The sequence below is a fragment of the Elephas maximus genome, chromosome 15, assembly GCF_024166365.1.
Source record: "Elephas maximus indicus isolate mEleMax1 chromosome 15, mEleMax1 primary haplotype, whole genome shotgun sequence".
Classification (NCBI taxonomy): Eukaryota; Metazoa; Chordata; class Mammalia; order Proboscidea; family Elephantidae; genus Elephas; species Elephas maximus.
In genome coordinates this window covers 22,253,258-22,267,635 of record NC_064833.1, presented here as the reverse complement: position 1 = coordinate 22,267,635, position 14,378 = coordinate 22,253,258, and the positions used below count along the sequence as shown (strand labels likewise).

General features: G+C 39.9%; 2 protein-coding genes across 3 annotated transcripts in view; one reads left to right on the top strand and one right to left on the bottom strand.

Moving 5' to 3' along the window:
• The window catches only part of MRPL13 (mitochondrial ribosomal protein L13), a 32,941-nt gene extending 32,091 nt beyond the window's left edge, over positions 1–850 (bottom strand). Inside the window, exon 1 of the mRNA XM_049854035.1 lies at positions 744–850. Coding sequence (XP_049709992.1) covers positions 744–770 — 27 coding nt within the window. The 5' untranslated portion in view covers positions 771–850. The remainder of the gene's footprint in view (positions 1–743) is intronic.
• A 242-nt stretch (positions 851–1,092) lies between these two features.
• MTBP (MDM2 binding protein) overlaps positions 1,093–14,378 on the top strand; it is a 66,388-nt gene continuing 53,102 nt past the window's right edge. Inside the window, exons 1-7 of one of the 2 annotated variants that reach the window (XM_049854005.1) lie at positions 1,093–1,267; positions 2,344–2,427; positions 7,916–7,989; positions 8,084–8,235; positions 10,126–10,184; positions 11,990–12,134; positions 13,430–13,547. In XM_049854005.1, coding sequence (XP_049709962.1) covers positions 1,150–1,267; positions 2,344–2,427; positions 7,916–7,989; positions 8,084–8,235; positions 10,126–10,184; positions 11,990–12,134; positions 13,430–13,547 — 750 coding nt within the window. In that variant the 5' untranslated portion in view covers positions 1,093–1,149. The other variant, XM_049854006.1, reaches the window with a different exon arrangement.

The window sequence follows — 14,378 nt, the reverse complement described above, 5'->3', positions numbered from 1 at the left end:
CTAGCCTGGATTACTACAATAGCCTCCAAATGGGTTCTTTGCTCCTATACTCCACCAGTCCCTATCGCAGAACAGTCCATTCTCAACTCTGCATCCAAAGAGCTCCTTTTAACATCTAAGTCAGATCATGTCACTCCTTGGCTCAAAACCCTATAATAGGTTCCCATTTCATTCAGAGTACAAAACAAATTCTTACTATGGTGTCCAAGGCCCTATGTGATACGCCTCTCTGACCTCTCCTGCTACTTCTTTCCTCTCTGACCCAAGTCACACTAGCTTTCTTGCTGAACCTCAAGCTACGCAAACTTCTGTCTTGTCACTGCTGTGGAGCTGGCACCAACTCACAGAAGAAACTTTGCCCCGTCCTGCACCATCTTCACGGTCGTTAGCACGCTCGGGTCTACTGTTGCAGCCACTGTGCCGTTTGAGTGCCTTCCAACATAGGGGGCTCATCTTCCATCACGCTATCAGACAATATTCTCTTGTGATCCACTGAGTTTTCAGTGGCTAATTTCCAGAAGTAGGTCGCCAGGCCTTTCTCCCTAGCTTCTCTTAGTCTTGAGCCAACAAGAGCAAGCGGTGGCCACAGTCACGACCCTTTTGTCTGTGCTTTCCCGACGCACCTCCTGGCCCAAGGTCTCAAGTTCCCTGGCGGCTCAGCTACACTACTAAATTCACCCGAACCATCAACCTCCTTCAGTCAATGTAATGAACCTCATCAAGCCACAAGAGTCCGCGCTCACCTGGGACGCCTTAGAGAAGCTCGCCATGGTCTCTCACTAGCCCGACCTTCCTCCTTTGTCCAGGACCCCGGGCCGGTCACACAGCACAATCGGCCCGGCGGGAAACACACATACTCAAGCATGACAGTTCCTAGACAGCCCAGCCCTCGTCTCCCTCTCTGCCTTTTCTGGGCCCCCTGCAATCTTCTCGCAGGTAGCGATCTTGTCAGGAAATGAGGAAGCCAGGCAGTTATTGAAAGTATACTCCCAAAAACGCCCCTACTTGTTGAAAAAGAGCTGCGGAAATCCGATAGCAGACGCACGGTTTCCAGCCGACCTAAAGGGTTAGGAACCGGAAGTGTGTCACTAGCGCGCGGCTGTTCGGATCTGTCAGCCGAGCCCTAAAACGAGGGTCGGCTTCGGGCAGATGGATCGGTACCTGCTGCTGGTGATCTGGGGGGAAGGAAAGGTCCTGTCGGCGGCCAGTGGGGAGGCGGAGCTCGGGCCAGGGGCGCCCCGGGTTGAGGGCAACGAGAAGCAGCCAGGTAAGCGCTGGGCTAGGAAAGGGCGGGAACGGCAGGCGAGGCGGGGAAGGTGGAGTTTGTGGTCCAGGTGTGTTTGAGTTGTCCCGGAAAGCTACGAGCCGATCTCGGCAGATTTAATAAGGGCGGAACAAGTGCCATCGTCTTCATGGAAAAATAGAGACGAATCTGTGGATGCAAGATTCCAGTGCTCAGAAGTTATTGGCACTGTAAAAATGTATCTGATTAAATTCCCCATATTTTGGTTATGAGAATTCTGCTCTTTGGAAATGTATGCATTCAATAAGTATGTCTGCCTCAGTAAAATTTTAATTGAATAAATTCCCTGCGCTTTAGTAAAGGAGGAAACCTGATGGCGTAGTGGTTAAGTGCTACGGCTGCTGACCTAAAGGTCGGCAGTTCAAATCCGCCAGGCGCTCCTTGGAAACTGTACGGGGCAATTCTACTCCTGTAGGGTCACTATGAGTCGGAATCGACTCGACGGCAGCGGGTTTGGGTTTGTTTCGGGTTAATAAAGGAAGTTCTGTTTGTTGGTAATGGGTGCATTCTTTCACTATTCCTATCTCCTGTGTTTCAAATGCAGGTAATGCAGAAAAGAGTAAGATGAAAACGGTTGTTGCTTTCCTGGAGTTTACATTTTAATGGGAGGAGACGTCTCACAAATAACGTTAGTTTAAAAGCAAACGCTAAGTGTAAAACAATTTTAACCGTTTGCGATTCCACTGCTTTTTGGTGCACCTGTTTAGACTTTGTATTACATTTTATTTGTATGTTTGTTTTGAAGGAGCAGGCATTTTGTGGAGGAAGGGTCTGTAATGAAGGTTTCCCTTCCCTCTGTTTAATACCGTTCTTTTGGAGGAGTTTGGGATTTGTGTTAACTGGCTGGCATGTACAAACCAGGAACCGGCTTTCTTCTTTTCTCTGTGTGCTTTAGATTTCCTATAGCAAAACTCAAATAGATCTTGAGTAGCATGGAGTTCTTTTATGTGCAACCTCCTGGTCTTGAGAATCTCTGGTAGTGAAATTGGAATAGGCCTAGATTATGAACTCATTCAGTTAGTCTGTCTTTTCTTTTCCAGACTTAACAGGAGCTGCAAATGTTTATCACCTCCTGAAAAGAAGCATTAGTGCTTCAATTAATCTAGAGGATAGCACTTTCCCTGGTAAGTATAACATTTTGTTGTTAGTTGCTATCAAGTTGGCTCCCACTCATGGCGATCTTATGTATTGCAGATGAAACATTGCCCCCTCCTGTGCCATCATCAAGGAGCCCTAGTGGTGCAGTTGTTAAGAGAGCTTGGTGCCAACCAAAAGGTTGGTAGTTCGTGGTTCGAGCCCACCAGCTGCTCCACGAGAGAAAGCTGTGGCAGTCTGCTTCTGTAAAGATTACGGCCTTAGAAACCCTGTGGGGCCGTTCTACTCTGTCGTGCAGGGTCACTATGAGTCGAAATCAATTCAATGGCAACATTTTTTGTTTGTTTGTTTTGGTGCCATCTTCATGATCATTGGAACACTAGAGTTCAAAGTGTAATGTACGCCCATTTTCTCTATCACAGCATTTGTGTTGGAGACTAAATTAATTTGGTCATTTAGGAGCATAAAAAATACTTGTGGACTGTGTGCCAGGCACTGGGAGAGGGAAGTACCTAAGAGAATACAGAACTGGAAAAGATGTTATCCCTCTCCTCCTGCTGCTTGAATGTCATAAAGTTGTTATGAAAATTATTCTAGATTCTCATCTTCAGTTTTTTCCCCCTTCATGGAATTTTCCTGCCTTTCTTTGGTCAGGATAAAATAGGGTAATGTGGGATTATGGGGAGAATTTCCAATCTCGTCCAGAGTACAAACGCATTGCTTTTGCTCCCACACCCACTTTCTTGTCATTTATCTTTTTCTATCTTTATCTCTTACTCATTCTCTTTAAAGTATTTCATAATTGTTAAACACAGTGACCTTGATTCTTATTTGCTTTGACATTTTTGCAATATGTGACTTTTTTGACCACCCTTTTCAGCTATCTTTCTTTAGTCTCTATTGGCATTATACAAATCTATCTACTTACTTCTTTAATAGTTGTCTTCTCTCTTTTTCTTCTTCTTGTCCTCTATCTGAGAGTGCCCTGTAAAGGCTCAGAAAATGGAAATGCCAGAACAGATCAGTCTCTAAAGGCTGAAGAAAAAAAAACCCAAACTAGTTGCCATCGAGTCGATTCTGACTCATAGCAACCCTATGGGACAGAGTAGGACTGCCCCATAAGGTTTCCAAGGAGCAGCTGGTGGATTCGAACCGCAGACCATTTGGTTAGCAGCCAAATGCTTAACCACTGTGCCACCAGGGCTCCTATAAAAACTGAAGGAAAGTTCTGGAAATGCCAAGCAGAGTGTGCTCATTTTGATAAATTTGATCTTATGACTCTACAACTGGCTGCTTTCTCTTTTGTTCTTTTATTATGAAGCCCTGGTGGGGCAGTGGTTAAGAGCTCAGGCTGCTCATGAGAAGGTTGGCAGTTTGAATCCACCAGCTGCTCCTTGGAAACCCTGTGGGGAAGTTCTACTCTGGCCAGTAGGGTCACTGTAATACAACTGGCTGCTTTCTCTCTCTCTCTTTTTTTTTTTTTTTTTTTTTTAATAGAGAACCTCTCATCTCTCAATTTCAACTATCACCTTTGAGAAACGATTTCTAATATATCTGTGCTGCTCTACCCTGTTTTCTAAGTCCCAGTAGTACTCCAGTTAATTTTTCACGTTGGTATAATTTAAGTCAGTACCACTATTACTACAAGAAATACTTAATTTTATTTACGCCTCATTTATATATGTAAAACAGCTCTTGGGACATTCTAGGAGTTCTAATGCTGTTTAATTTTCCATTCGTGTGGGTAGAAGTTTTTTCTATAGGCAAGCTCATTTTGCATGGTATTACGCACATAAAAATGACTGTGCAAGCTGAAACTTCGCAAAGAATCTTAATGTAATAATCAGTTGGGAAAATTAGTTAATCCATGACCTTTAAGATATTTGTCAAAGCATTACAAATTCTCTTACTGTTGTTTATAAATGTATAGGGAAATGTTTATAAATGTATAGGGAAATGACAAAAAAAGTAAAGCTAATATTTAATACAGTAATTTGAACATTAAAAACATTGAGAATTAAATCGATTTAGTTCTTCGTAAAAACCTTATCAAGTGTAGTTTGAACAGTGCATCTTTTTTTCCTTTGGTAAGTTGTCAGACTTCTTTCTGAGTTTGGATCTTCTTCCCACGTTTTATCCTTTGCACTTTTGGTGTTGTGTAATTTCCGAGTTGCTTTAACGGGAAGTTTTTTTGCCAGCATCATTTTCTCTGGGACATCTTCATCCTTTCATCACAACCACTTTGCTCATTAACTAAGTTCCTCTGCGTGCGTATCTAGAACTTCTTCTAGCATATTACTCTTTGTTTCTTTGTGTGCTTTCATCTTTTTGGCCAATTCCCTCTTCCAGTTACCATTTTTGTAAAATACCACATGGGTTTATCACTAGGAGACAAGGAGGCAACACAATGACATGTTTTGCTATCTGCATGTGAACTGAACAGCAGATGTGCAGTGACCAATCAGTGGCCAGCTTTGAAAGTAGTATTGTGATTGGCCACTGATCATGATGTGCACATCTTTTATTTATGTAATGATTTGTGGACTGAGAAGCTAGCAGTGAAGTTTTACTTTATAGATTTCAGTTAATATACCCTGGTAACTGAGTAGAACTGCCTCATAGGGTTTCCAAGGAGCAGCTGGTAGATTTGAACTGCTGACCTTTTGGTTAGCAGCTAAGCTCTTAACTGCTACACCACCAGGGGTCTGATGGGGGACTAAGCCGAAGGAAAAAAAAAAAAAAAACCCAGTGCGGTGGAGTAGATTCCGACTCATAGCTACCCTATAGGATAGAGTAGAACTGCCCCCCATAGAGTTTCCAAGGAGCACCTGGCAGATTCCAACTGCCGACCCTTTGGTAGCAACTGTAGCACTTAACGACTATGCCACCAGGGTTTTGCTGTTTAAATCGTGGTAACTGAAATCTGAATTTACTGGAGTTGTGCAAAGAGAGAGCTGCCTGTACTGCATTTCCTACCACGCTAGGATCCTTGCTTTCAATAGATGGCAAGTCTGAGGAACAAGAAGTGCAACATGACTGAAATTGAGATAAAGCTAGACAGGCATAGCTATGAGGAGGGTTTTTCAAATCATGTCATGGAGTTTGAGCTTTTTCCTAAAGGTAATCAGCAGCCATTCAGAGCGTTAAGGAAGCAAGATACATGATCCAGTCTGTGCTTTGGAAGTATTCTGGCTGCAGTATACTAGACAGGTTAGAGGAGAATATGAATATGAAGAGACTGCTGCAGAAGGTCAGCTGAGAAATGATGGAGGAAAATGAATAGATTCGAAGGAAATAATGGAGGTAGACTCCACCAGACTTAGTGGTAAATTGGTGTGGTTTAGGAGAAGGGAAGAGTGAGAAAGGGATCAAGGATGACATTAGGTCTCTGGCTTGGGTAAAGGTGTGGTGGTAGCATTTAGTGAGATAGAAAGAACAGATTTAGAGGGAATGAGACATGTTCAATTTGAAACCTGTGATTAGTCTGAAACATTTTCAATTTGGAACATGTGGCTAGTTGCCTGTAAGATGTCAAAGTGGAAATGTTTTTAAAAGCTGGATACCTGTATCTGGAACTCCCAAGTCAGAGTAGGGTGTAGACAGAGATTATAGCATCAGCAATGGATGGATGTCAGCGAAAGCAGTGAGAGAGGATGGCAGTGCTGATGCACAGTGGGAAGGGGAGAGGATCTCAGACGGAATCCTGAGGACCGAACAACAGCACTGAAAGGAATGAGGAGGAGCAGCCAGAAAGACAGTTGTCGCAATCCTCAAGTTCCTTATGTCTCAAGGGGAAAGTAGTCAAATGCATTGTCATGGATTGAATTGTTTCCCCCCAAAACATCTGTCAACTTGGCTAGGTCATGATTCCCTTGTATGATTTTCTATCATTTTATCTTCTGATGTGATTTCCCTATGTGTTGTAAATCCTACCACTATGATGTAATAAAATGGATTAGTGGCAGTTATACTGACGAGGTCTACAAGATTAGATAATGTCTTAAGCCAATCTATCTTGAGATATAAAAGAGAGAATTGAGCAGAGAGACATGGGGGACCTCACACCAACACGAAAGGAGCAGAGTGTGTCCTTTGGACCTGAGGTTCCTGTGCTGAGATGCTCCCAGACCTAGGGAAGACTGATGACAAGGACCTTCCTCCAGAGCTGACAGAGAGAGCCTTCCCCTGGAGCTGGTGCCCTGAATTCGGGCTTCTAGCCTACTGAACTGTGGGAGAATAAACTTCTCTTTGTTAAAGCCATCCACTTGTGTTATTTCTGTTTCGCAGCACTAGATGACTAAAACTTGTGTCCTGTTTGATTCCTCCCTCTTACTCCTATGCGGAGAGGTCAGTGAGAACAGAACTGAAAATGTCTGTTAGGCTTGGTAATATGTCAGTTGTTGGCGACAGGTGAGTGTAGCTTCAGACTGCAATGGATTTGTGGGGGAGGGAAAGTCAATGAGGAAATGGAGGCAGTCTTGTAGACAGCACTTTCAAAATGTGTATCCTTGAAGCAGAGTAAAGAAAGGGAAATAGTAACCAGAGAGGAGGAGGTAGGTTTAAATGGAGCCCCCCTCCACTTCTTAAAAATAATTTGTGCATATTATTGTGCATATTTAATGCTAATGGGAAGGAACTGGCAGAGTGGAGAGACTGAAGAGAAAAAATAGTACAATCACCAACCAGCCTGGGTCCCAGAGGAGGTCTGAGGGGTGGTCTGGAATTGAAAGGGTAATGCATCTTACATGTTAACAGGAAGGAACGAGGAAAGACTGAATGGGAACGCAAGCAGGGTTGCATGTTTAATAACAGGATCTTATGAGAGTTATTCCCTAATAGCTCCTATTAAAGAAGTAGGAGGTAGAGTCTTCTGCTGGGATATTGTAGAAAGCTTGGCATCTTAGCACTAGGCATCTTACCTAGTTTCTGTGGATAGCTACCACACTTCTCCTTGCCCCACTGAATCCTCCTGCTGTGCGTAGTTCTAAATTCTTCACGACACTTCTGACCTGCACCCTGATGACTCTTCACCTCTTTTCTTCATATAACATGCTGTTCTCTGAGAAGAGCATCTTCCTTCTCTTGTAGCCATAGTTGCTCTTTAATGCTCTGTTTCCAGTCAGGCTGAACCAAACCCCAATTTCTACATGGTCTTTGACGAGGGAAACATTTTCACTAAAATGACGTGTGTGATTTTTTTCTATTATTTGGTGGTGTATTTTTCAACATCTTTATAGTAGGTTTTAATGTTTGACATGATGAAAATAGTGAACATGGATTTTGAATTGTAACGAACTAAAAAAAGCAGAGTATTCATCGTGAGTGAAGACTTTTGCTATTTAGGCAATTGTTCTGTGCGTTTTCAGCAGAGTTTTTAAAAAGACGCACAAAACATATGTAACTTAGAGAACTCTGTAATACATATCAAGTTATGCTGTGATGCCTGAGCGTATATGCTGTGGTAGGTGCTCATTCGTGGCGTGCCTGTCTACTAACAAGTGTGATTCTGCTTTCCAGCCTGTTCCGTGGGTGGTATACCTGGTTCCAGGAAGTGGTTCTTTGCAGTGCAGGCAATGTGTGGATTTTATCAGGTAATATAAATAAAAAGTAATTGTTAGAGAATGTCTTTGTTAATGTAACTAATTCCACGAATCTATTAGTTAATGCAATGTTTTGATTTATTAGTTTTGTAGTTCTGACTGGGAAGAGATACATTTTGATACAGAAAAAGATGAAATCGAAGATGTTCTTCAAACAAATATCGAAGAGTGTTTGAGTGCTGTTGATTGCTTTGAGGAAGAAGATAGTAACGGCAGGGAATCCTTGTGCTTGGCTGAGTATGTTTATGTGCTTTTATAGCGTCTGTTATTTTAGGCCATAAGGATGCCGAGGAGATTTTCCAGCAGCAATAGTGGGGAAGTTTTAACTAATTGAAAATTTCAACTCAGGCCTTTTATTTGAATAAAGTTATTTAAAAGGTAAAAGTTGGTATCTGAAAATATTTACCTTCTTAAGGTTACATAATTGCAGGAATCACAGAAAAGTGATGTTTTAATTAAATGCCACTTTCTTGAAGCTATATTTCTGTGTGGTATTATATTTTAAGAACTTGAACAGACACCTATTTAGCTGACATTCAAAACAAAGCACCATTTTCATTTTGCTATTTGAGGAAGAAATATGTGATTTCTTCAATTTATGTGTATTTTCAGCATTTCAGATACTTGTTTAAAATCCATAAAATTTTTGAGGATTGTATACATAATTCAGTTCAGTTTTAAGTTTTTTGAGTTATAGTATTATTTATAAGCTGACCCAGGTGATAATATTTTGTTATGGTTTCTTTTCTTCATGTGATATCCTGTGTATGTCTCAGAGTTAATACATTTTATTTGTAGTCTTCCATAGTGTTTTATAATAGAAAACTGCTTTTATTTCAGTAGCTGTGTATAGAAGTATTTCTACAAATACCTACAGACTTTAAATATTCCCTTTTCCATTTTTTAGATTGTATTTATGCTGAGTAATGAAGAGGGGGAAACCCTGGTAGCATAGTGGTTAAGAGCTACAGCTGCTAACCAAAAGGTCAGCAGTTCGAATCCACCAGGCGTTCCTTGAAAACCATATGGGGCAGTTCTACTCTGTCCTATAGGGTCGCTATGAGTCGGAATCGACTCGACGGCAATGGGTTTGGTTTAATGGGTGATGAAGGGGGACATTGTGGAATGGTGGAAAGACCATTGAACCAGGTAGTGGAGGTCTCTAGTCACTTCCAGGCTGATCACTTAGCTTCTCTGGTCCTTCGTTTTCCCGTCCATAAGATGCTGGAGTCATTTTAGATGATGTATAAGGTACTCTCCAGCCTTAAAGCTTTATCACTGTATACTTTTCCCTACCACTATTAAAAGATGACTTTTTTTAATGTAAAAGTAGGAGCCCTGGTGGCACAGTGGTTAAGAGCTCGGCTGCTAACCAAACGGTTGGAAGTTTGAATCCACCAGCTGCCCCTAGGAAACCCTAAGGGGCAGTTCTACTCTGTCCTATAGGGTCGCTATGAGTCGGAATCGACTCGACAGCAACTGCATTAAAGTGTAAAAGTATATCTGGGAAGTGTCGTAGTAATTATTTCCACAAGAGGGAGCCTAAGAACTAGAACATAAGATGCCTTAAACTATTTTGAGAAAAAAAATTCATCATATGGATAAAACTAGTAAGTTGTGAAGAAGTCCAAGGACAATATCGTATTCTCTAGCGAGGGCTGGGCTGTGCTTCCTTGCTTGGCTGAATCTTGATGTACCATTCAGAAAAAGGCAGCATCCTGCTTTAGCAAACTCTTAGCAATACCTTACTTTCAGGGTTCAGGAAAATGCCTGGTCTATTAGTTAGGATTTCTGTTAATACACTGATATAATTTAAGGCATTATTTATTTGGCTAGTTTGGTTGTTGGATGTAGCTAAGAATTGTACTCTGCGTTTGAATCCTAAGATTCCCAGCTACTAGTTATGTGACTTTAGGGAAGTTATTGAAAGTGGGAGGAGTAGTAGTAATATAGTGTTACCCCATAGGATTGCCAACAGGGTCAAGTGAGATAATGTATCTAACATACTTTACAGTGTCTGGTACATAGAAACATTTAAATAATATTGCCATGTGATTACTATGATTATCTGCTGAAAATATGTCTGTGTGCTTTTTCTTTTTTCCCTAATTTCCCTTTTAATTTTAGTCTGTATGAAGAATCTGCAGAAAATCTGCATCAACTGTCAGACAAGCTTCCTGCGCCTGGTAATATTTTATGACCACTTCCAATAACTTGTGTCTGATGTTATACTTGTTGTGAATAAGTGATAAATTCAGTCTTTATTTCTCACTTCAAATCTTGAAATTCAGGATGGAAAATGATTTCTTAATTGAAATTGAATGTATAAAAAACACTCCATTCCTTTAATAAAATCATCATCGAGACATTACAATTCTACTGTTTTCAATTAGTTAGACAAAAATTAGAACTTAGAAAATTAAGGACCCATCTCTGCTTTCTTCTTTAGTTATTACTGAAGAAGGGCCTTTTCACTGTGTGCCATTGCTTTTCCAGAGCACATTCTATAGAATGTCAGTTCTTTGAAAACTCCTGGAAAAAGAGGTTCTTTAACCTGGATGATTTGGGTAACATTCTCTTATGGTGAAGTCACTATAAAACTAAATCCGTCATTATGAGCGGATGAATCGATTCTGACTCCTAATGACCCTGTAGGGCAGAGTAGAACTGCCCCACAGGGCTTCCAAAGCTGTAATCTTTATGAAGGGGACTGCCACGTCTTTCTCCTGTGGAGCAGCTGGTGGGTCCAAACCATCAACCTTTCAGTTAGCAGCTGAGCGCTTAACCACTGTGCCACCAGAGCTCCTGAAGTCACTATCAAATGAAAGGTTAAGCAGTAAAAGAAGCTCTTAACTTTTTTTTTTTTAACTGAGCCTATTTTTTTCCCCTTACAATGGAAAGCATATTTTGTGAAGTAGTGCATCATATTATTCTTAAAACTGTTGCCTTAAACTAATTTTTCTTTGTGTTAATCAAGTAGCTGGTATCTAAAACTCAGTACAATTTGGCATCCACGATAACTTTTGAAGAGCTTTCTTTTCTAAATATATATTTTTCACTATTGAAGGTCATTTATTAAGCAGATATTTGTTGTGTCTCTTATATGCTGTGCACTAAACTAGGAGCTGAGTATACAATGATGAGTAAAGCATGTGTGATCACCGTAGAAGAGCGCGTAGCTCACAGGCAGTGGAATCCTTATATCCAAGGATCTTATTTTAATGTGAAAGGTCTCAAATGAAAAATAAAACAGTAAACTTCTATATCAACTTCTTAATGTAATTTATCAAGTTCAAAGAATGCAATGAAACCTAGTTGCTAAAACAGCAACTAGGTTTCATTGCATTCTTTGAACTTGATAAATTACATTTAGGAATATTTTGATTATCAGATTTTTACTTGGTGTCTGTTTCATTTTGATTTTTCTGGTCCTTCAGTAAATTCATACTTTTATAAAATTTAAAGTTTTAGGAAGTTATTCTTCTTTTTTGAACTGCAATGATATTGTCAGTATAATTGGGTTTTCTGAATGTTTTATTGTCTTTTTAAAAGAGAAGTAATTTATTTGTACATTATAATTTTATACTAATCCATTCTCTTCTGCTAACAAAATTAAGTAGAGAAAAATACAATGAAATTGCACAGGTTTTTGTTTTCTCTGTTCAGCACAACAATAGCATTGATGATCTCATGATCTCAAGAGCTACGTGTATAATTAACCAATGCTGCGGAATAGGCAAGTAATTATGATGTACTTTATTGTTTCCTGGCACATGCCAGCTGTTTCAGGATAACATGGCTTTAAGTCATATGATGAACTTTTAAAGATCTTGAGCCCCTGAAGATGTGGATTGTTTTGAAGAATTTCGGAAATTAAAGTCATCCTCTATCTTATAAAGAAACAAAATTCAATTGTTCAGGGTATTGTTCTGAAACATTTCAGATCTAACATCTTTAAAAAAATTACAAAAATGTCTTTTTCTCTTCCCAGGTAGAGCAATGATAGACGTAATACTACTGCCCTCTGACAAAGATCCTCCTAAACTGAAAGACTGTTTACCTACCGTAGGAGCATTGAAACATTTGAGGGAATGGCATTCAGCAAAAATTACGATAGCAGGAAATACTTGTGAAACGTAAATTTCTTTGTTTGTATTTGATTATTGTCAGTGTTGCCTGTTTTTGCTACTAACATGGCTACCACGTTTTAAATTTAATGTGACAAGATAAGGTTGAATGTCATACTGTGATCCAAGAGACGTATCTTGGGAAGAATCTAGATTTTTCTTATTTTGTACTTTATATTTCTGAGACGTTTCAGTTTTTAGTAAAAACTGTGGATGCTGCTTGTGATAGTTATTGAGCAGTAACTCTCCCAATACACTGTGATTGTAAATAGGTGTGTGTTATCCAGTAAGCAGCGTAACAAATAACCACGGACACGTGGTTATACTGGGTTTGTAACAGGGCTTCCAACCGGTTGATCCTAGTTCATCCCCCTGCTCAGAATTTGCATTTCCACCCCAGATATACCGAATCAGAATCTGCATTTTAACAAGGTCCCCGGGTGATCCCTGGGGCTCCATGAGAATCACCTGGGGACCTGGTTAAACTGTAGGTTCCAATTTGGTATATCTGGGGTGGAAATGCAAATTCTCAGCAGGGGGTGAACCTAAACCTGAATCAACTGGTTCGAAGCCCTGATTTGTAATGGCACCCTTGTTTTGTTTTTATGCGCCAGTATAGAAATAAACATATACTGTTGTGTTTTATGACACTTTAGTAAGCCTCAATCATCTATTAAAGTTTTGATCCTTAAGTAAGTATTGAAATGAGATTTATTCATGATTTTTCATTCAAGACGTGTTTATTGAGCACTGACTTTACTCCAAGCAGAGCCATAGATGCTAGTGCAGTTAAGAAAGTGCAAAGACCCGATCCTTGGCCTCTAAGAGCAGAAGGAGACAGGAAGGCCAGCAGTCATCATATTCTGCGATAAGTGCTGCTATAGAATTGTGGACAAAGCTGTATAGCAACGTTTTAGAAGGCGAGCAGCTCTCCTTTTAAGATAAGGAGCTGACATTGAGTGTAGGGGTGTGTGTGTGTGTGTGTGTGTGTGTGTGTGTGTACATTTGACGGCTTTAAGCCAAGAGTAAAGGGCAAGTCCATTTCCTCATCTGTAATCCTCGGAATAATTGCTTTTAAGTCATGGAGGTGTTGGGATGAAATGAACATGTGACAGCAACTCACTCAGACTGACATTTAATGAGTGTTCCATTGTAATATAACAATGATTGTATTATAATACTAGAAAAAAAAAGTGATAGGAGCTGTGCAATTTTGCCTCTTAGATTTGTGGTTGACTTTAACCACCAAATCTAAGTAAAATATAAAACCCTGTACTTAATTACCATAATCTGTTATTTTGTAGAAATTGCCAGAAAATTGCAGAATACCTTTCTGCTAATGTTGTGTCTTTAGAAGATCTCAGAAATGCAGTTGACTCAAAGGAGTTATGGAGGGGAAAGATTCAGATATGGGAAAGAAAGGTAAATGGATTTCTTAATTGTCACAGTTTGCAAAACAGGCCTTTCAACTTTATTTACAAAACTCATAAGACAACTGGAATTAATGCGGCTGGGTCCCTTTTGTTTGCACACTGGCTTATCATGGTCTTAGGAGTGTACCCTGCTGGAGAGATTAAACCTGCAGGTGAACCTTCTCTGCAGGTGATTTTAACATAGACAAAACCAAATAACCAAGTGAAGTACTGGAAGATATGATTAGTTATGAAAATTACTTTCGTATGCATTTTTTGAAACTGCATGTTTACAGATAATAGCAGAGTTCTTTTCATGGGATTCTCTTATGACTATGACATTAAGTGTCCATACCACCACAGAATGCATTCAGAACTTGAAATCACTTTTTTTGTGTGTGTATGAAGACTAGCTTTTAGCCAAGAGGTATTATATATTGATTAAGGACATAGATTCTAGAGCCACATTGTCTGCATTCAAATCCCAGCTCATTTCTTGCTCTTTTTGTGACACCTTGAGTAATAATTAAGCTTTTGATGCCAAAGTTTTCCTCATCTGTAAAATAGGGGTAGTAATAGTTTTTATCTTATAGATCTTTATGAGGATTAAATTATTTAAAGCACAAAGTAACCACGCGATAAGTACTGACCATCATGTTGTTAGTCCTATTATTATTATTATTACTACCCTTACTATTACTACTTAAGCTGGAATTAATCTCTTCATCAACAACACATGTATATGTGAGGCACTGTTCTAGGGATCTAACAGTGAATAAGACAGACAGGTTCTATCTTTGCAGAACTTACAGACTGGTGGGAAGCCAGAAACTGAACAGGT